General features: G+C 30.8%; 1 protein-coding gene across 3 annotated transcripts in view; it reads right to left on the bottom strand.

Annotated features, from left to right (window-relative positions):
* LOC119071184 (ecdysone receptor) overlaps nucleotides 1-23,986 on the bottom strand; it is a 106,575-nt gene that overhangs the window by 3,539 nt on the left and 79,050 nt on the right. Inside the window, exon 2 of one of the 3 annotated variants that reach the window (XM_037175957.1) lies at nucleotides 23,044-23,580. The exons of the other annotated variants lie outside the window; for them this stretch is intronic. Within the exon in view, the coding sequence (XP_037031852.1) occupies nucleotides 23,044-23,359 (316 nt within the window). The 5' untranslated portion in view covers nucleotides 23,360-23,580. The remainder of the gene's footprint in view (nucleotides 1-23,043; nucleotides 23,581-23,986) is intronic. 3 annotated transcript variants of the gene reach the window in all.

Raw genomic sequence — 23,986 nt, 5'->3', positions numbered from 1 at the left:
GTTAAAATATTATTCGCCAAATAACAACTTAACTTGTACGGTACATATAAAAACCTGTATAATTTGCGTAATTTCTGATCAAAAATTTCTTCGAAAGAAATCAGTTTCGGAAAGACCGCAATAATAATACGAAAAGGCAGACATCATATTCCGTAGATGATGTGGTGGTATGTAATAAAATGAAAGGTGAAATAATTTTCGTATTCAGCGGCTGTCCGATTTTAAATTGCGTCGTGTGATTGTAAAAGGATAAAACTGAAAGATTTTTTTTTTGCTTTAGGTTCAACTGCAGACGAGGTAAATCATTTAGTTTTATACTGTTGATTGAAATATTTGTTTGAATTGGTCATGCGAAAGCCTCATTGTACCCATGTCCTAATCAAGGTAATATATCTGTTAGTAATGTCGGTTAACTTCTTACTATGATAAATTGAAATATAGTGTCGATTCATGGATAATAACGTTTAAAACAATTTACTATGACACCTCGATAGAGTTGCCACAATGGAAAAGTATTTAAAAAAAGTAACGAGCTACACACGTAAACGACTTAAGAATTCACACAACAAACTGTATATTGTTTATTGAGTATATTACTACGTGCAGAGCATATCGATGCTGGAATACAAAGTAGTTTAAAACAAAATAATTTTACTTATTCTCTTGAAAATAATTCATTTTGTAGTCGTTTTTTAATTCAACTTTTACATTGAGACTGTAATGACATCAAATTACTGGTGATGACTTTAAATTACTGTACGGATGGGTTGAGCGTGCAAGTGCGTAACGCCAGAAGTAATATAGATGTATACCGACACGCGCATTTTTGCGTTAAGAGTTTTTTTTTACTACGCAAAACCGCTCCCGGATTTCGTATATAGATAAAATCTGTTTTTGGAACGATAAATGTTGCTTGTCACACCTTCGACCTATTCGTATTACTGGGCACATTTATTTGAAAGAAGCGAACAAGTTAGCATTCACTAAATCACCTCCCATGGTCCCATGGAATCTCATTTACTGAATTGTACATAAACTGTACACAAATGTCTGTATTTATATACTTCCCAAGACATTTTTTGTTCATAAATTTGCAGAAATTACATTTTTCTTATTGTAACGTTTGAACGGTATATATACGTTGTGACAACGTATACGGCCATTCATCATTTATCATGAACTTTTTTTTCTTCAATATATTTTACGAAAATACGAACCAAATACAACGACAAATCTAACTACGAACGAAATAACAATGTCAAGTTTGAGGTCACCAATCACCAATCTGTCTAGATATATGTGACGCTAAGATAATATTTATTTGTAATGATGGAATTGTATTTTCGGTACAATAATCACATGTGTCTTGGTATTTTCCAATATAGTTTCATAGTTCAATGAATTTTATAAAAAATCATTTTTTTTTTGATCGATGGAAAAATGCGCTGGATACATTTTTTTGATGGAAAAACATTTTTTTTTGTGACAAATGAATGCGACTAAAATTCGTCAAGGTTAGACATGAATTTTATTGCAACCAGTCTCTTTATCATTGCTATCGGTAACCTTCGATACATTAGTAATGTAATCTATTTATTTGAACGATAAGGATAGGTTGTCATTCGAATTGTATTTTGTATACACACAATCACAATGCAGGCATTAGACATGCCAATTCAATGGAAAGCGAATTAATCTGTAAATTAGAAACGATAAGAACAACAACTTCAAAAAAACAAGAAATTGCAACGAAAATACCTACAAAGTAAATTTTTTATTGGAATTTAATCTCCACCTTGATGATTTACGCAGAAATTCTTCAAAAGCAATTTCGACTACCAACATTTTTAAAGCGAAAAAAAAAATCCTTTGTGGCATTTTCTTTATTGCTTTCAGAGAGGATCTCTTTTCAGCAATAAAATTGTTGCTTTAGGATATTTTTCGTCGTTGTCTGGAAACATGACTCATTCCGCGAAATAGAGTAAAAAACAACAAGAGATTTAAAAAATATGTATCGGGGTGGGGATGAGACGTTTTTTTAAGGAATGAACGGTTAGGAGGTACAATTGGAGGACTTTGTGTTCCACATTAAATCTTATTCTGCGTATATGTCTCCGTTCTATTTTTTCAAAATTATCTTCTCAACTCATTTTTGTTTAGATTCAGACATGCAAAAAAGTTAGTCGAAAGTGAATTGAACTTACTGAACTGAATAAACAACCAATGTTACTTATGACACTGTCTCCTTATCATAAAGTGTTTATTTCTATGATCTAAATGTAATTGTTCATTTAAGTCAATTAAGCTTCATGATCATCATTCATTCACAGACACTGACTATTTAGATAAATTTAATTGATGTTACCATCATAACACAAATCTATCGCTTAAATTCACTAAATTAATTTCAAGGTCGGACAGTTCAAAAACGTAACTCTAAAAGATCATTGTTCCATTAATCTATATAAACAAAACAAAAAACCGAAAAAGATTTTCTTTATAAAATTTCGGTAAATTACTTTTCGAAAAAGCAGAGTTAATGTAAGCATAGACACAATTTGTAATGTCTACGGCTGGCGAAAAATATATTTTTAAAATTAGAATTTTCCTTTGTGTTTATTTGAAGTTTCGACTGAAGAAATTGTTATTGATTTTGGCGTAAATATTTGAAAAGACGTTAATAATTTGATGACTGAGACGAGTTTTTTAATTCTCTACAGTTGTGGGACTAGACGAGTGAGATTTTGTTGAGTTTATGTAACACGAAGTAACAATTTTTTGTAATTATTTAATCCGTCACAGTCATCGTTTTCTCTACGAAGAGTTTCATCGAAAATTATCCCTCTTGCAAATCAAATACTAAGAATTACGGCAACGTTGTAAATGGAAATAATTGATTGACCTAAACCATCTAACTACTACAGAACATTTACCGATTCCATTCCGACTATAACGTGTCCAACTACAATTACATCAAATTCGAAATGACATGCTTACACTCAACGTCGGAATAATTGTTAAACTACAAAAACTTGTTCCGAACCGCTTTTTTTTGTGGGATATACTGTGGAATCGTGACGTTCGACTTAATGTGGTTAATCTCTAAGTTTACTTTTGTTGCGTTGCCATTATGTATCTATCTCAGTCATTTCAGAAATTCTATACACTTATTATGCATGCTATTGAAATGTATTAAGATTTTGTGACTCTCGAAGTGTAAAATGGTAACTATAAATTTAACGTAAGATGATGCCTGTGATGAGACATATATTATACAACATTGTTGTATAAATTACGATTAGAAACCATCTCAAATGAAAATGGATAAAAGTGTAAGAACTTTACCGCATTCAAGGCATTTCGACCACAAAATATTCTACATTTTATTATGGATTGCATACAATATTTTATCTCGTGCATATATAAACGTACACGATTCTAGAATATGTCCGCCGGAACCCGATTTTCAGCGCTACAGTTTTTTTTCCGCAGCTATATATACGTAAAATTGCATATACTGTAAATAATATATTATAAACTGTGCCGGCATGCGATTGTATTTTGAATAGATTTGTTCAGTTCGAAAAATTGAAAACGCAAACAAAAACCACTATTTCTTCTTCGCTTTTTAGATATGGTCGGAATATATTTTGTGTCAGTGTGTTTTAAACGAAAATCATCTTCGTTTTGAAAGTTATTTTCTATGCCATAAATACAATCATTACACATAAAATAACGAGCAATGTACGTGCATAAAAAAACGCAACCATTCAACTGCTTTTTTCGCTCTTTTACTGCCTGACTTTATATCAGAAAAAAATGTTTATTACTAGCGCAAATGTGTAAGTTAAGAAAATTAGCCGAGAGCACTGTGCGGCCTTGACTCTTGCAATAGATAATCTTCTTGCTTTCATTGGCAAGAATAAATTATTTTGTTTGCAAAACGTTTAAAGACGATATTGATGTGTATGGATTGATCTCTTTTGAGTGTAATTTTAGATTTTGTGGCATTCGTTCGCCTAAACAATGAAGGAGCATTGCATTTCATTGCTCTCAATCCAAATGGAAAAGGTTAAACAGACAAGTTCATAAGATTAATGGAAATTCAACCGCGTCGTATTCATTTTTAAATATAACGAAATTACGAAACTGGTGACTTATTTCTGTCGGCTTTGGTTATATTGTTTTATCAACTAGTTACTGAATCATTCCTATTACATACGATACAACTATATGACGACCAGTCTACAATTTCTACTTTTAAACAAATTCTCAACGAAAGCTGATCTAACAAAAAGACGGTGGGTTTGGGAATTATTTTTTTTCACACCTTAACTGCATTTTACCGTGTAAGTAATTGGAATTTTGTATCAGGTGTCTGAAATCTTTAACTCCTACCTACCTTCTAAATGGCATACATCTTACGCTAACAGTGCTAAAACGTGCACACCAGAATATTTTCGTTTTTTAAATTACAATTTAATTTACATTTGAAATCCCGATGGATATCAAAGTTTTGGGTAACCAAACATGAATCCATTAAAAATTTAAACTGCGTATCGTACTACAATTAAAGTGTATAATCATCACACCTATAATTACACACCATAAATACGATATAATCCCTCCGAATACAATACACAAAACAAGAATAAATGAAATATAAAACGAAAATAATAAATAAATTCGAAAAATGAAAATAAAAATAAAAAAACAGAATTTTCGTTCGTATGCAATGAAATGATCCAACCATCCAAAAATATAAATCAAATGTAATTGCTCGTTTGACTTTTTCGAACCCACATTTTTGCATTTTTTTATTTTGATTTTTTTTTAATGATTGAAACACTTTGAATACGACGAGTGTAATATAATTTATAATTTTTATTTTTTGCGAGCCCGTGCAGTTATCGGTGCATACGTATCCATATTTATATACAGTCATTTAATATGGATTGTGTCAAAAGTGCTTTCATTTGCTTGAAAAGTGAAGAATGCTCACAAATTGTTGTGTATTATATTTACGTTTTTATGCAATTCAAATGGTGTAATTTTTCGGTCGAATTTGGTGTTTGTTTTTAATTTAAAATTTAATTTTCTTTTTCGATGATCGAGCGGAAAGTTGTAATTATTATATTGTCTGTTTAAGTGAGCAATAAGTAAACAAATTGTGGTTAATTTGTGTCATTTTATTAGGGCGACCCAAATTTCGATTTTCTTCTTTTCGATATTTCTTTTCCATTGTTTACATGAGCCGTTGCACATCAAGTGAAGTCTTTCCGCATGGAAGATTATTTTCATTCATTGCATTTTCCTTCACACAGAAGTGGGCATAAGATATTGCGTCGAGCCGGGATAATTATAATAATTACAATTTAATTACAAAGAAGATACAAGTAGAAAAAAAAGTATTCATACTCTCTTCACCACATGGAAATGGCCGTTAAAATATTATTTATAAACTGACCAATTTGCTTACTCTGCGAAGTAAATTAACTGAATAATGTAATTTAAATCTAATAAAATATGCGTCAAGTAAAAATACGAAAAAAAATTCTTTAAAGCTTTAAATTTGCAACATTCACTTTAATCGTGCATACAAATAGCAACGCAATTTTTGAATTTTATCGGTTTTTTATTAGCCTAGAGGTCAGTATATTTTTAGTATTTTTTTCATCTTTTTATTACTTTAGAAATTCACACAATAAAATATTACCGTCCAATAATACACTCGGATCAAAGATTTTAAATTAAAGAAGAGAAAAACGGCTGACGTCTACTAAATTATATACTTAGGAGCCGGCAATGTATATAGAATTGTAGATCTTAAATGCAGAAAACATTTAACTGACGCCCGTATAATAAGATAGTTTATATGGAAAATGAAAATGAATTAAATCTTTTGACTCTTCCTTACTGCTGATGCTGGTTAACTGGTTTAGTTTTTTAAATTATTCAAATAAATCTTTTGCTGTAAGACGACAGTTATTGAAATATTCTTTCATATACGCAGCAATGATGTAAAGAAATATGGTAGAATTTGACGCGGAAATTAATATGGTAGAAAATGGTAGAAACGGTCTAAACAAAAAACTTCTTTATTCAAAAGTCAAGTCACGTAAGAACCTCCAAACGATAACTCACAAACCGAGCAAAAATACAGCTAGTGACGAAGTTTGATTCAGCTGAGCAAATCAATTGGTATGTTTTGCTATATACTTGACTAGACACGTGCTTATACTGTTTCACCACCAACACGATCGTACGTGTGATTGGTGTACCCTTACAAGCATTTAACATATTCCGTAGAAATATGAACCACCTGGCATATGTCACAATATCGAAAATATTAAATGCCGCTGCCTGTACTAAATAAATAATTGTAAGGAGAATATCGCTGAATTTTCTTGCCCACAAATGGTGTAACGAACCCTATTGGAATATTACCACAAATTTCACATTTTAAGTTTAATTTTATTTGCTCCAATTTCATTAAAAAGCGAAACGAGAATATAATTAAAATTAAATCGAAAGCCAAACATATACTGCATTGACCTTAGTCGCAGAATAAACATGATCTTAAGAAGACCTTAGCAACAGTTGGCGATCAAGTTTACTATCGGAAAATCAGTTGACATACATGTAGTGTCCATAACTAGTTACTCAATTATATGTGACCTTAACCCATTCATACAACACTCCTACTCTACACTGCCTCCGACATTTTTTTTTCGATTATACTACGTATGCCTTATCATAAAGTAAAGCGCAAAACAAAAATTTTCCTCACGTTATCTCACCAAAAAATTGGGAAAAAAATTATTCTAAAGACAACGTCTTCAACAATAAAAATGTTTGGTTAATGAACTTTCGTTATTTTGAATCATTATTATAACACACGTTGTCATATACTACAACAATATACCTAGAAAATATTATGTGCATACAAAAAGCAAACAAAAATAATATTTTATATCATCGGTAACAGCGATATGGTATATTTTTGTGTATTTACATTTTATTTGTTCTATCGTCTCTTTCATTTATAACAACACGACATAGACACCATCATTCAATGAACACAATATATCGTTGCGGCTATATCAGAGATGCAGCTCCGTATAGAAAAACGCAAATATATATAACGAATTTGACATTGACATGTTTTACTTCTTTGAAAAAGTTTACTGTCTGTGCGCACACTGTAGTCTGCTGCATATAAAAACCTCTAGGTTGGTGTAAAGCTTAGTATATTCGTGGTTGTGTATATTTCTCGATTTCGATACGGAGATGATTATACTGTACGAGAATGTTGGTGAACATTTTCTGTGTTAGGTCATGTGCATGAAAGTAAATAATATAAAATTTAAAATTAGATTTTTTTCTCTCGCTCAATTGATAACTGCGAAAGTTGATTGCACTTTATTTTTCATTTATAAAATTATTATTTTTTGAGAGTGAAGGAATTTTTTTAATTTTTTCTGATTTACGGATGGCACAGATGGCGTGTGTCGATTCGTGGAAGTAAAAGGCGAAAATATTTTCGAGAAATGTCCTGGTTAATTTACAAAGTTTTTCATTTTATAATAGAATGAGTAGGTGGGCGACAGTCGTATATGAAAGAGTATTATGAGTAATTTTAGCTCCTTTTCATACAAGTAAAGAACAACACCTTTTCATTACCTATAAAGGGAAATGAAAATTGCAAAATACGTAGAAAAAGTGGCGCATTTTTGAAAGCTACAAAGCTTTCGGACCTAATTAAAACGATCAACAACTTCACGACAATGAATGTCTACAAGAATGTTATGATATCTCAATATTTGTTTTAAATGAAGTTGATCTTCTAGAAACTAGTTCCCTCCAGACATCAGTACTAAAAATGGTTTAGCTGCCTCTGCTGACAAATAGTTCGAAAATACAAATGTTTCTTTCAAATAGAATTATTAAACTTTTGATTACGCAAAAAAGACAAATATTTCTCTGCGATTTCCTCTAATAGAAAAAAGAGAATGTCGAGAAGCTAATCGATTTCTATGAACAAGGTGAAAAAAGTGAGTTATCGAAACGAGTTAAGATTCATCATCGTCATGCCATAAAATTAATTGTAGCAAAATGCCCCGATATCTAAGTATATCGTAATTGCCATCTCAATAGCTCATAATAATTAATTTTACACACGTTCTAACAATCATTTATGCCCCAGCTACCAGCAATTTTAATTTCAATTTGTTCATCGCGTCAGAAATGTACATTATTCTTGATCATTTATAAGATCTTGTCGGCGCGGCGGCGTGTATAATACAAACGATACTCTTTCGAGTCTTCCTTTTTTTGCTTCTATGCTGGTTTCACAACACTATTTACCTCGATGACTGTTAATGATACTTAAAACTACATAACTACATGCACAATAGATAATTGCAATAATACAACCTATGATATAATTTGAATTCATCTCCTTTTTTCACTTCGCTATCTGTTGTGGTATGTTATTATACTGGTGCTTGAAATTAAAATGGAAAACAAAAACAAAAAAACCGCACAGATGGTTACCAGCAACATACCTCAGAAACAGAACAATAATTTTTAATATTTTTTTATGTTGCGAAAAGGGTAATTGGTTGGCTTCTTGATTTTTAATGGATCAAGTAAGTGTGTTTCTGTTTCTGCCTCGTTCCTATAGGTGTACATTTTTCTTAATTTCAAGGTTGACTGTGATGTGGTTTTATATTTTATGATTATTCTAGGAAACAACTTGAAATGGGAACTACACGAAAGTCATAAAATGTGAGCTACAATAAAACGCAATTAAAGCTACACAGACCATTGAACGTAAATCTAAAGTGGGTGTGGGTATGGCCGTATTTCATTTTCTATATAAACATCGACATTAAATTTGGTCCGAAAACATCCCGTTGTATCATCTATTAGTATGTAAGAGTAAATGACAGACTCGAATTTTAATCTTTCGCTATCAAAGACATATAAGTAGTAAGGGTGATATTCTCACACACTATTTTTGAGTCTGGTGTCTGTTACTTCTATTGATCTAAAGATATTAAGATTGATGTAAAATCTATTACTTCCATTGTTGTAACCTAATTTTTGCTATATTAGACAACATGTTTATCCATTATCCAACGCCATTATCAACAACAGATCATGTAAAACCATCCGTAAAACACAAATCGTTCACATCAAGCCCCAATGCGACCATATCCGTAGATTTTGTTTCACTGACAAGGACGAGATATTAAAGTTAGAGGTACTTCAAACTGTGATAAAAATAGACGTAAATACGCAAAATTTTACCCGTATTAATTTCGGATGAGGTAGTGCACCTCTGCTAATCATTAAAACTATTAACCCAAATGGTACCAAACTCACAAAAATTCCAAGAATTTAGAAAAATTTTAAGAATTCAATCCTTCTTCTTTTGTTTTAAAAATAGATCGTACCAGCAGAATCGGAAGCTTTTTCAACGAGAGCGGCTTGAACAACGCATTCAAAGCAAGAGCGCTTCATTGCAATATTATCTTAAAGAATCCTCAATTTATCCGTTAATAGAATTTTGTCCGAAACGTATACGAAGCGTGTACAGAAATTGCATAATCAATTATACTCAATTTTGAATAGCTCTCATTCTGAAAGATGCTATACGTCGTATAGTAAACGAATATCTAGGAGTTGATTAAGTCGGCAAGGGTTATGGTAAGTTATTTCGCTAATAAATTACCATGTGAATAGCTCCTTTGCCTTCGGCAAAAGAGTCTCTTTCGGAAAAAAAGGCAAAACGAACACTTTGACTAATGGGTTTTTCATGATGGTAAAATTACTCTTTCCTCTTCCAATGAATTATGAGTCGCATTCTTTTTTTTTGCCGGAATCATCTTTTATAATGCATTTCTGCACAATTTATACGAAAATAAAAAAAACGAGAAACCTAAATTTCAATACACTAAACACGCACACTTGACTTAACAGTCGGGGTCTGAACGTTAGCAAAAACATATTCGCCGTAGCTGTTCGTTTCTCTGCATCGTATTCATTTTCAGAGCAGGAAAAATATGAAACATGATTATTTATTCAAGGCCATTAAACAGTGAATCTATTCCATTATTTTATTATAATAAATTTTTTATTAACATAAAATTATGACTTGCACTTGCCCCTCAATATATGAAAAAAAAAAAATTATAAAAGAGTGCTCTACCGCACACATCATATTTATTAAATTCAACATCATCATTAATGCCTGCGACGAAAACATTGAGTGTGGTGTGTATTCGGTGCTGTTTTTTTTCTATCTCTCGTTCATTTTTAATTGAAATCAGCTCTTGAACTACATTATTGTTTGGGATTGTTAATGAAACACTATGTTGTACAGAATGCAGCGATGTAACATTTAAACAATGAATGCTGTTGTTTGAACAAATATTGTCTAAACTTTGAATTAAACGATTCTAATTATTTAATTGATTGCATCTGGCTGATTGTTTGCATTGCAATAAAACACTTGAATAAAAAATTAAATTTCCTTGTATAGTTAAACGAAAAAAAAAATTGTTTACAATCCCATATGCTAATGGTTGGTGGCATCCGAAGCCTATAAAAGCAACAACTTGGTCATCCATTTCGAAAATATTAATATTTTATTACGATGATCTTGTGTTGCAAGATCTAGCTATAAAACTAGGTATATCAAACATTTGCAATTTTTTTTAAAATTTATGTACGGTTGATGATTACATGGCAGCAATTATTTTTTTTGATCACTTTCCTATATGGATCTCGTTCGATAATAACGAGGCACAATTTAACTACAGGAAATGCAGCAATTACTTTGTTCAAGTGTATGTAATAGGAGACTTATCTAATTGCGCGAAAAGTCACGAAAGGAATAATTCAACAATTTTTTTATATTTTTGAAAAAATAAAAAGAAAAAAATATGAAAAGTTGTTAGAACAATTATTTGCTGGGCGTAACGAAAAATGTTTTACGTTTGACTTGATAATGATATAGAGAAGTTCAGAATCTTATTATTATTATTATTGTTATTATTATTATTATTTCGTTCGTTACAAACGTGCTTCGTGTAATTTCATCATTATAATAATATGGAACAAAAAGACTCCTCTTCTTATATGGAATGGTAGAAAAGTTCTCTATTGTGTAATGCTTTTCTGTAATTCTATGTTCTTTTTTATTCCTGTTTCATTAAAATTCCAGAAGTAATTTATGTGATTGTATTCAAGTGTGTCTCGAAGAGAATAGCCGCCCGCAAGAGTCCAAAGAATAAATACCGACGTTTTACGGTTAGGAACGACCAGGCGTTTGTTATTGACAACGAAGACAAAAAATAAGCTGATAGACTTTTCCTGGCGGTCCTTTAACAAAATCTAATGTAAAAATTACCATAATCGTAACAAAAGAATTTGTATCAAACATTAGGCAATACAAAGTAATTTTGTAAAAGGATGAGACAAAATATTATAAAAAAACATATTTTCCTAAGCCTGGACTAGCCACAACAAATTAGTCCTCAATTGAAAACTAGAATAATTTGAGTATATAATGAACGAAAACCAAAGAAATGTTATTCAATGAACACATATTGGTATCGAAGTACTAGATTTAGGCAAATGTGATGAAGATTGGTTCTGTAAATACGAAATTTAGTGCTTCATCCTTATAGGGCGAATCTTTTATGAATGTGGGTGGATTTTGTTTTTCTATAGAAGAATGAAAACTCTCTTCACATTGGTATATAACATAGCATGGCTTGTGAAGTCTTGATAAAACTTTCATGTTTTCACACATGCTTGACGAGGTTTCTATTTGTGGTGGCTCACCACACACTGGTAGATGAGTTAGCAGGCTACGGTAAAACAAGTGATATTGTTACTTTAAAGCTGCAGTTTGCAGTAGTCTAACCAGTACCATGATACTGATGTGTTGAATTGAAATTTTATTTTCAATTATGATTCGTTAGAGTTGTTCGTGTGTAAAACAGAATAAAGTGGTTACAATACCACTGTGGCCAGTGGCCACTGTCTGATGACAAATGGTATTTTTAAACTGTATATTAATGCTAAACGTCAAAAGACGTACTGAATCTTTTGAGATCAAGAAAAGTGGCCGCAATTTTAATAGCTGTAGGTACCACGATTGCAATAGTTATATATTGAATCAATAAGTCGTAGTTTCCTAGCATTTGTAAAATTTTTAATCGAATGGAATGTGTGGATTTTTTTATGTTAGAAATTTTGTGATATATTAACGTCGTCATTGCGATAAATTGTTTGTGTTCTAAGAGAACCGCGTATGTTCTCACCGTCTTTTGTCAAAAATTTCGATAATATTTTCAACCGAAGAAGTTCTTAAACATAAGGTCTTTGTTACCTGTAATCTTCCCATAATTCAAAATTAAAAAGCAATTCAGCGACAACGTCGAACATACCTGCAACAAAAAGAAAACAATGAATAGTTAGTGGATTTTTTGAAAGTAAAATTAATTTTCTGTTGATAAAAAGAAACTTGTTTGAAATGGCTATAGTTTATGGCTTCTTAAATGTTTCTCTTTTCTTTAAAAATGTATTCGAGAATTCAAATCACTTTTCCTATTCAAAAAAACATTTTTTTACAAAGAAAATAAATTTTTTATTTTACTCATTTTTTGAATAGAACCAAATTGCGTTCTAATGATCCTGGCATATTTATGTAAAACTAAACACTTATCCGCATTCAAACTTAAAAACCTAGTACTGTATCATAATGTAATCAGAGTCAAAGAGAAACAGAAGAGAAAAAAAAAAAAATACTAAAAAACTTGTTCACTCTTTTGTATCCGCCTTAATTAAAATTTCAAGTCATACTTTTAGTTTTGAGGATGGCTAAAAATTTTAAAATAAAAAGATGAATTCATCACCGCGCATATAAATGTATGGAGAGGTTATATCCACATGATGTACACAAAAGACGTATGCTAATTTATGTCCCCGAAATATTATGACATGAATTTTGAATTATGTACATACGGATTCTTAACGATATGATGGGCACTTTTTTTTCAACCATTCGTCGTAAATGCATTTCGTTTATGGATTATGAGACGCGTGGGTAGATTAAAGTGCTTTCAATTTAAGCGGATTTGATGATCGTTTCAGCCACACAAAAAATGCAAACAAACAAAATTTACAATTATAATTTGACAGGTGCTAAAAATTTAATTTAGAAAATTTCAATTATAAAAATCTAATTGAGCGGTTATGTTTCAATTATGCGCCTGAAACGACAGACTCGGATCAACGAATTTCAATTTTATTTTTAATTCAAAAGTTTCGTCAATTTTTAAATGCATTTGAATAATAGCATTCATTATAATAACCCAAGTTTTTGACCGTGTGTGGTGTCATTCGCTATTTGAATAAAAATGGTAATTTCGAACGTGATCAGTTTAATGCAGAATTTTTTTTTCTTTGCATAATATTCAGTATGATAAATGTTATTGACCTAAAAGATGATTTTATTTTTCATTTAAAAACTCTACATTGAGAGAAGGTGCAAGAGGTATGTCTGTGCATGCAGGTCTGAATTTTAATGATACTATCATTAATAAATTAAATTAAAATTTCATAAAGAATTCTATCACAATCAGTCATAATTACACTCCGTCCGTCTTCCTTCCCTCATAAATATTTAATAGTGTAATTTCATCTTTAAAAAAAACCTTGTTTTAAGTATAATTTAAGTTGTCATGAGCAAGAACAGGTATAAGTGTATTTAACATAATTATTTGTTTAAATCCGTTAAATATATTGCGAAATTCAGAAACAAGATTCATTAGTCAGTCAGTGATGAATGATGAATCAAAAATTATTTTTCTGGAAAATGACCTCGGTCTTATTGCATCAGTTGTTACAGTTTAAATTTAAAAAATGGATGCGAAAGCTTCAAAGAAAGAATGACTATTATGAGTAATTGATTTACAAGTCTCAATTTCACTAGCCATCAATAAATGAAACGTAATTGAGATGACTAATTTTTTTTCCTTGAATCTCACATCACATATCACCACAGTGAACTAATAATTATCAAATTTCATTTTATAAAATCATTCTCAACTTAATTACCCGCACACAAATTCAACCTCTCCGGCAGAAATTAGATGTTCTTATCATACGAAAAACAAAAACCTCCAGAAAAAACCTTCTTCGACTAATTTAACCACATTTATTGCATAATACAATGAGACATCCATACGAAAAAAAAATTATTTGCCAAAAATGTTATTCACGTGCTATTCGTTCAAATAAAAATTAATAACTGGGCCAAGGTGAATTTTGTGTGTGATACCGAAAGTGTTCCAATTTTTATTGAAGATAATGTAATTCGAATTTTTAAATTAAAAAAGTGCGTTATTTTCCAAACAGTGCGTGTGTGAATGTGAGTGTGCGTCAATGATTGTTGCGTAAACTGAAAGTACGAATTAGTATTGGAAAATGATATTAATTTGAAAAATGCGTCTATGTCTGCAAGTTATTAGACGCGATTAGAACATGAATTGGTGTCTGAATGTGAAAGTGGTCAGACATTGTTCCGTTGTGTACATTCGGTTTTCTATATCTGATATGAGTAGGTCGCTTCGAATTTAAGATAAAATCAGTCTATTTCGACAAGAAGTCAGTCATTAAGTGTTGCAAAATTGTAAGCACGTAGGGGTAGACGTGACAAAATTATTGTCTTTTCATCCGGTCCAAAAATGACCGGCTGATTTTATTAACAAAAGTATTTCACTTTCAATCGTAATGATGAATCATTTGGACGATAGGTATTCTGTTAACAAAATTCCATTAGTTTACTTTAAATATTTTAGATAAATACTGAAAATATCACTTCCTATTATCAGCATACATTAGCACCTAATGACGAGTCATTCCACTTTGATTACCACGTGTGAGAAAAGATTTACCTTGAAATCAACATCAATATATCATCGTTATTATGAACGCAAATACAAGACCATGCTGAATCAAGAAATGAAATTGAAAAACTTATTTCGCATATTTTAGAGTAACTCATAAAAAAAAGCTTAGTCATTGAACATAAGCGAAACTATTAAATGATGAAACACCTTTCACAAAATTGTGCAATCGAGATGTTTTTTTGGGTTATTTTATTAAATTCGAAGAAACAAGAAATGAAAACAAATCGAGCTATTATTGTGTGCTGTTCGTATTGGGTTATTAATAATAAAATTTTGATTTGACACAATATACTGAAGTTGAGAACCCATTTTATGAAAAACGATTACGAATGAAACTTGTAGTAAAAATAAATAAAACAAAAAAAAAATTAAAGCAAAAGTAAATAAAGTCGAATGAATTTTAAAGTCAAGCATGTAGTTTACCAGCTATACATCAGATCTTATACCACGAAATTGTCTGTCTGTAATTGGTTTCCAGCTCAAATGATTCGGTGTTCAGTATTTAAAAAGTAATTAACTTTTTTAATTGATTCTTCAACCATTTTGTAGCGTGTGTTTCAATGCACTCTAACCATGTTTTGTTATAGTTGTACATATAAACGAAGTTTAATGTCATAAAAGTGAAGGTTAGGCAGTTTCTGAATTATTTTTACATGTCTCATCGGAATTCCTAGAGTTTTAGCGATTCAGATTAAGTTTTACGCGGTTGAAAATGATCACCACATTTGTATTAAAAAAACTTATCTGACAACTGTTGAATGCAATATTGAGACGTTTTTCTGATAGCTATATCATATGTTATCGACAGAGACTTAAAAAACAAGCGATATTCTCAAACTGTCATGGTCTTAAAAAGTAAATGTACGACGAAACTAATGAAGTAAAAGATTATTTTTTCAATCAGTCCAAATTATTTTGTTCAAAAGAAGAAGAAGATTTGATAATAATAACAAGTACCACCGCTACATCGTACATCCTATCTGTAGTGATTTTTGCGAAAAACTGATGAAGAGTTTAAGTATAGCTTTTGTATAGCAAATGAAGCCTTTGATTTGAAGGTCAGAGATTTGTGCGAATTTATTCATTGCCATGACAAATCAATTATTTACACAAAAATTTATAGAAAAAACATGTACGATGACCACACCATGACTTTATATCGTTTTAATCCAAATCATCCTGTACATTGTCAGTGAATAAAATTGGAATAGAATGAATTGGAACGAATTATACGTTGGAAGTATTAACTTTTTGAGTCAAATATTCATCTGTTATCGACTGTGACAACAAAAAACAACCGGCGAACAGAGTTCATACGATGTTAAATGGTAGAATTTATATTAAAATAAATGATGTAAAGACTTTCTATGAAAAACTAAAGTTTACTGACTCATATATTAATAAATGGAAGTAGTAGATTTAATGAGTAGGTAAGTTTTTGTGACATGATTGCCATTCGACAGTAAAATCTTGAACTTCTCATAACACCAAAACAACAAAAATTCTGCAGGAATTTATCAATAAAGATGGAATCGATACGATTCTGTAAGAATTTTGCGATTTTTTTTTTTGGTAAACATAAAAGACCAATAAACTGATCAAATGCTTACCGCGATTGTCTTCATTAAGTTGTTCAAGGTCACCAACTAGTATACAACGACATCGAATTCAAAATACCATATCGAAATGATACATAAAATATAATACATAAACAGTAGAGTTATTGTCCTTTAAATTTAGTCATATCATGCAACCAAAAAAAAAAATCATACGCCAAATCGAACACAACTTTTTTTTTATATATTCTGTTTATGAAGCATAGCAATGTGAATAAAAATCAAGTTTTTTTTTTGTGTTAATAATATAATTAAATACATCAACCGAACAGATATTGTATTAAATTTACCATTATATTAAACGGGTACTCGATTCATATGTTGGTAATAGAAGTCTGACTGTATGTGAGATCGAAAGGTGACCTTCAACTTTAAACAATTTTGTTTGATTTACGCTTTTTTATTTCTTTCAGTTATTTCCTTTCACTTTAGTCCGTTTTATTATACACACTGGATTTGTTTGATTAAAATTATTGTTAATGAATTTTAAGTACGTCTACAGTTCAACGTAAATGCCATAAACTTTTATTAGATAGGCGATCAATCACAACCATGTTATTGTCGTGACTGTTCACATTATTTAACCTTTTTCGTACCGATTATTGAAATAATAGCAGAACTGAATTCTTATTGAGAACATAAATTACTTGAACCTGTTGGTATTTGAAGTGGCTTTTTGCAGCATATGCTCATAATTTAGTAACATAATCATGTACATAATAGCGATTTGAATATCAGTCTACAAGGTTAATGAGAGAGTTATGTATGGTCTATGAATGTTTCAAAAAATGTTAACTTTGTCGGTATCACAAGTTTCCAGGGCACTAATAGTTATGACTGCCAGATTTCTTCGAACACTGGTACAACAGCGCAACAAAAACCATTTCAGTTGTACTCTTCGACATAGAAATTTATTAGGAAAATGAACGTATAAAAGTTAGGACAGATATGAATACCGAATGTAAAATCGTTTATGATTTCCCAGAACGATGGATTTTGATGACTACCATAATGCAAAGCATATTCACAGAAACTGTGTTGTTCTGTTGTGTTTGTTTTTTTTTTTGTGACATACGAGATATATGTAAAATATTCTCATTCCAGATCCGTTTATCAGTTTACTTCCATCAAAGTCTTTTTGACAAACAAACCAGATTGACTATCGAATCGAGATAGTTTAACAAGGAGTATATTCAATATCTCATTACAGACTTGCAGTATAATCTAGATGGTTGGACGAAAATGTTTTTAGATCTATCTGATATAATTTAATATAAAAAAAAGAAAGAAATAAAAGAATGACTACAACTATGTAATGGGATTCGTATTCGAGTCGACAGAGATTCTTATATACAACACAAACCATCCACCTATGAATACAAATTGTGTTTAAATTCACGATGATAGAACAGGTTTCTGTTGTATAAAGTTATTTTTTTTATATTTTTATTTATGTGCACGCTAAGCTACACACGAGAAGTAAAAATCTTAGAATTTCATATATGTCTTAAGTATAACATTGTTATAGCGAAAATCTGGTTTAATAATATTAATGCTGCTTTTTTCTGCTTTATTTCTTTTTTCGTTTTTGCTTTTTGCTGTTTTTATTTTTTTTTATTTTTAAACAAAAATGAAGAGTGAAGACTATAAGAAGATGAAACAATGTTGCGGAGATCGGAGTGAAAAAAAAGTTATGTAGTGTAACAATACGACGCGATGCGCTCTTGTTAATATTCCCGGTGTATACGGCGGACCGATGTTCGGCGGATCATATTAAATACACACTACCTGAACTGCAGAGAGAATGGGTTTCGCATGGCCATTTAAATTTATATGAAAAATTAATTTATGTCTTTTTTTGCTTTTATGTCTTACATCATTTTCGAAATAAGCATAAAACACTTCTGTTCTCTGCTGTTTTGTCAAAGTGCATTAAACTTCGTATTTTATATTTTAGCAAGTAACTCGGACATTAATATATTTTTTGAAATGTTTACCTTGATGTTTGCAATAAAATAAGCATAAAAGTAATAAAACACAGCGATAAATTCGTAGAATTTTGAAGATTCTACGTACGATTTTTTTTTATCGTAAAGGTTGACATTTTCACTGTCAAAAACCGATCCTGTTCGTTTGTATACTGGTAATAAAAAAATTAAAATTTCGTTAAAAAAGTGGCCCAATTGTACTTCAAAGAAAATTTTCTCGTTAGTTTTTAGATAACACTTTATAATAACTGATAATTGCTTACAATTGTAGCCGAAGCTATGACTACGGATGCGGATCTTATTATTAATTAATTTATTGAACATGCTGGCAAACAATCAATTTTAATTAATGAATATTCGTGCGAGGTTCAGATTTTCACAAAAAAAAACTCACTAACGCCATAGCCGTTCGTTAAAAAAAAAAACTGGTGAATCTTAGATTATGACCAAATTGGCTAAATTCACGATGTTCAGCAATGTTTGGGGCAATATTATCTTAGATGAGGTCATTTTGTGTAAAAATTAAAACGTAATTTTGTAAATGTGAAACCTATTCTCAGATGTTGGCTTAAGAATTCGGTAAAGTGAGTAGCCGAGTGTTTTATTATTATAAATTTTTATGAGCAAAAAAAATTGAAAACACTAACTTTGGCATCATCATGAAACTTGTACGTATTATACACACACAAAAAGCTAATCAAGAAATTTGCATAAAATTCCTATTATGCCTGCCATAGCAACAGAATTGTATAAACATAGTTTCAACTCATAGCCATATAATTAATGTAATGCCTATTACATAGCATTAAGTTCATCGTTATGTAAAGCAATATTATAAATACATTTTCATGATCACGACCATAACCTTATATACCACCTTATTAAAAAGCTGAGTTTCACTTTAAGGTGTATATCAGTATCTATTACAATAATATACGTTCTGTACATGCGTCCGAATAATCAAATTGTTTCAATCTAAAATATTGCGTTGTTGTAATTCGTAATTGCTAATTGTAAAATACAGAGTCAATCTAAAGCCCCGGCTTACTTATTGAATGAATATTATTTCATAATTTAATTCCTGAAAAGATCTTAGATAAAAATGGTTTTTGTTTTCTTGTTTCATTTCCAGTAATAATTTTTTTTGTTCCAATTAATGACTTGGGAATAGTTGTGGTGATGATAAAAACTTTATTTTAATGATCTATAAAGTGAACAATGCTGAATCGTTCCGCCTTATTGATATTCAATGAATCGAAATCACTTAGAGGTAAAGTAGAGTGACGACGTTTACAGTAATTATCTTTTTTTTTAAATTTATACGAACGCCGAGAATTCTAAATCCAGAAGACATGGATTCAAATTTTTCAAATATCAGCTGGACAGGTTAAACAGGTTAGATAGTCGACAGTAATTTTTATGGCATCTTTTCATTCTATTCTATAAATAAACGAATTCCACAAATTCTCGATTTTATTAAAACTGATGTAAAATACGATCATGTAAAAAATGGAACAACAATATTAATTTTCTCTGGATTACATTGGCATAAATTCAACCTTACACCTACTCGATTGTATACTTGATGCAGATTTCCCATGTCTACCACGTATCATAATAAAACGTATACGCTATTTGCTTGGAATGAATACCAAGTGTACCTAGATAACAATTGAGACCTTGATATTGGCAGTTACACACCAGTCATTACATGAAAATGAGAAAACTCATTGTTTCATAAATACATTCATTCTTAAATATTTACGCTTCGTCAATTTATATTTTCTGTTGTTTTAAAATAATAAGGAAAAAGGTAATTCTGTGATTTCGTAGTTGTGTGCTGTGTTGTATCTCCAACAATAGCAATTGCATGAAAATTGAAAAGACAAATATGTTTAGGAATAAAAAATAAAAACTTCTATGAAAGAGCTACGGTAATGGAAAAAAGATTATGGGAAGAAAATTATATATTTTGTTGATTGTTTTAGCGTATGAAGCATTAAGTGAGTGATGGAAGGTTAGAAGAAATTGACATTGGTTTTCGTTGTGCGAAACAATGTGATGTGAAAAGAACTGTGGGAAAAATGGAAATAATTCTGCTACCTATAATATAGTTGTTTCTGCTATGAAACCATTTTTGAATAAAGTTTTAGAAGACGTTAGTTGTCAATATTTTTCTATAGTTTGAAACTCATCCTCAAATTGTGGCTGGTCATCACCGGTAATAGGATAAATAACAGGTCTTTGAACGGTCAGATTTATAATAGAAGCAGGTACATTTTAAACCCTTCGGTCGAAACATCCGGCTCCTCTATCTTTTATAACCTATTGTTTACGTCTTAGAATCGCATTGCGCGAATACATAATTATGGTGTTGTTACGCATAGTCGATGAACGTAAAACCATTAAAACAATAACTCACATAAACTCCGCCGATCCATTGACCTGATGTAAACACTCGCACATTTTTGTCAAATGTGTGCGTCAGTTCTATAATGAAATACTTTCACTGAAATTACAAGTCAGCAGAAAAGGTCAAATACCAGGCCATTTCTATGTTTATCATTCGCATTAAAATTACACGTCTGCGTGGAGCGAAAAAAACAAGTTTTTATCGAAAAATATTATTTTGTTCATTCACTCAATTCTAATAACAGAACGATTACAGAAAATTCTATAAAAATGTCAATGTCAACAGTAGTGTGTGTACCGTGTAGTGTGCTGTAGGTAATCAAAATAAAGAATAAAATTAATGCCACAAAATGGGTTAATGACATTAACATGTAGCGTGCTGTGTGTTGTTTTCCATCAGCTATTTTTTTTTCTATATTTTTCAAATAAACAAATTTATTATTACTCCTATGAGAGATTGCAACACTAACATATATTTAGCCCAGCTAGTATTATTCACTACATATGATTAGACATAAATGTTATATGTATGATTAGACCAAAACAGAATATATATAGGTAGAGGATCCAATATAATATTTTGTTTTTGTCCTTGAATTATAACCAATGCATATGTCTGTGTATACTAACATTATGACTTGCCTATTGGTTGGTGACCTCTTTTTTTCTATCAAAAGCATAAATGTTTTTGAAATTGACATCAATTTTCCAGTTCGTGGCCTAGTTTGATTGAACTTTATTAATATAAAATGTAATCAACCAGAGAGTGTTGGTATGGAGTGCCGAGAGTTTGAGTTTATAACACAAATACAGTCGAGAGGTTTTTTTTATTATTATTTCTCTTGCAATTCATATTGTACGTATGGAACGGTTTAGTAGTTTTCAAAGAAGTTATTTTGTGTTCATAATAGTTTAAGTGGAGGTATGTCTCTATAATACTTAATAAAGCAGATGAAAGTATTTTATACAGACAGACGTAACATACGATCGCAATATAGAGTTGTTGAAAGTGAATCTTTTTGAATAATTTCGGTTTTGTAACTATGTGGAATAAATTGACTTCGGAAAATAGTTAAAAACGATATTAATGAGATGCTGACTAATTTAAGACTTTTGTGTCAGACGAAATGAAATTTATGTTAATTTAAAGAGCAAGTACGACCGAATATTCTGCATGATCTTGTTGCAGAAGTGATGGGTCGACACTCGTTTTTCTTGTTAATTTTTATCATCCAAATGATGAATGTGTTCGGTTTTATAATATATGCTCTATGGGATGATAATTTTATCGGTAGAGTTTGCGCACAACGAATGTAGGTCAACAAAAAATCTAATAAATTAATTTCATTGTGTCGGCTTTTTTTATTTGTATTTTAGTTGGGCACAATTCTTATACAATGTGTAGATTTTCGAAGAGCAACAATTTTTTGTTGAGCTATTCTGTATTTGAATTGTGATTACTTAATCAAATAATTTTTATATAGATTATGATAACGACATTCTTATCTGGTGTTCGTTGTGTACTATGGGTATGGCATTGAGAACGGTTTTACTTTCTGGTTGGGCTTTATCAACGATTGCTGGTTTTTGTTATAGATGATAACGAGGCGCATATTAAAGTTGCATTCGGCTTAATATTTTCGACATTGAACTTTTTTTATTTGAAGAAGCGCTACGACGCGACGCCTTAGTCGTTGTGTACGGGTTTTTTTTTCGGAGAAAGGATTATGAATAATTGCTTAAGCAGTGCTTTAAACTGTTTTTTTTTTAAATCAGTTGATGACTAATAATCGATAATCGATTCAATGAAGAAGCAAAACTACAGGTGGAAAAAAAACCGTAAACCTTTGGATTAAGTTTGAAAAAGGCTGTTTGGAATATCCAGCCTTACGATTAAATTATCCTTATATGAACTATTACTTAACTTCTAATTACCGTGTGAATAAAATTAATTTAACCCGGCAACGTCAATTAACCAAAAAATAATAATCGATTTCCATATTAAAAACCACCAAAACATTAATTCATCGAATTTACCTGATGATATTGAGTTGGCCGATGTGCTTCTGGGCGTATGACTCAAAGCGTTATTCATCGACGGTAACGGTATTATCGTTGTTTGAACGGCTGCACATCCTTGCACCGCCGAGGCGATAACACTGTGCGGATTATAAGCTGCTTCATCGTACCATAGCTCTAGTTCCCCATAGTCGGGCGAATCAAGAGGCGATGGTGACATTGTTAATCCACCGGGTCCAAGAACTAGACCGGCTGATGAGGATGTTACTTCTGATGAGCTTTCTTCAAGCATGCGTAACGCAAATCCACCATTATTTGACCAACGACGCTTCATTTTTAATGTCTTTTTATTCCTCTTTTATTTAAAAAAAAATAATCTTTTTTCACTTTCACTCGTTTTTTCAGTAGTTTTTTTTTTGTCAAGTCCTTTCTAAATCACATCTTATTTTCGATGTCTTTTCATTGTTCAATGATATTTCGATGTTTTGTTATGATTCCGCGGTATTTTATTATTAATATTCGAAATCAATTTAAAAATCCATAACAATAAAATCTCTAAAAATAGAATGCATTTTTTATGGCTTCCATAATTCTAAGTGAATTTTATATTACACTCTCGAAGATATAACGCACTACGTAGAAAATGCTCGTAAATATTTTTCATTATTATCAATTCAATTTCTTCAAACACAAATAAATAAATGAAACAAGAAAATCTCAAGGTAATTCATTGACTTAAACTCCGTGTATAATTCATATCAGAACTTTTTTCTTTCGATTATTCAGAACAATTTCTTTCTTTTATTCATCGAAGTGTTTATGAATGACATATATGCTCGTAAAATGATATAAAGAAAAAGACAAATGAAATTTTATTGACCTCTTCACCATAAAAAAGTCTTATTTTCGTCCACAGAAAATCAATCGTGGACACTTCCTTTGTATTATTGAAAATTTAATC

This window comes from Bradysia coprophila, assembly GCF_014529535.1.
Source record: "Bradysia coprophila strain Holo2 chromosome IV unlocalized genomic scaffold, BU_Bcop_v1 contig_144, whole genome shotgun sequence".
NCBI classification, from domain to species: domain Eukaryota; kingdom Metazoa; phylum Arthropoda; class Insecta; order Diptera; family Sciaridae; genus Bradysia; species Bradysia coprophila.
This window is presented reverse-complemented; position numbering and strand designations above follow the sequence as displayed.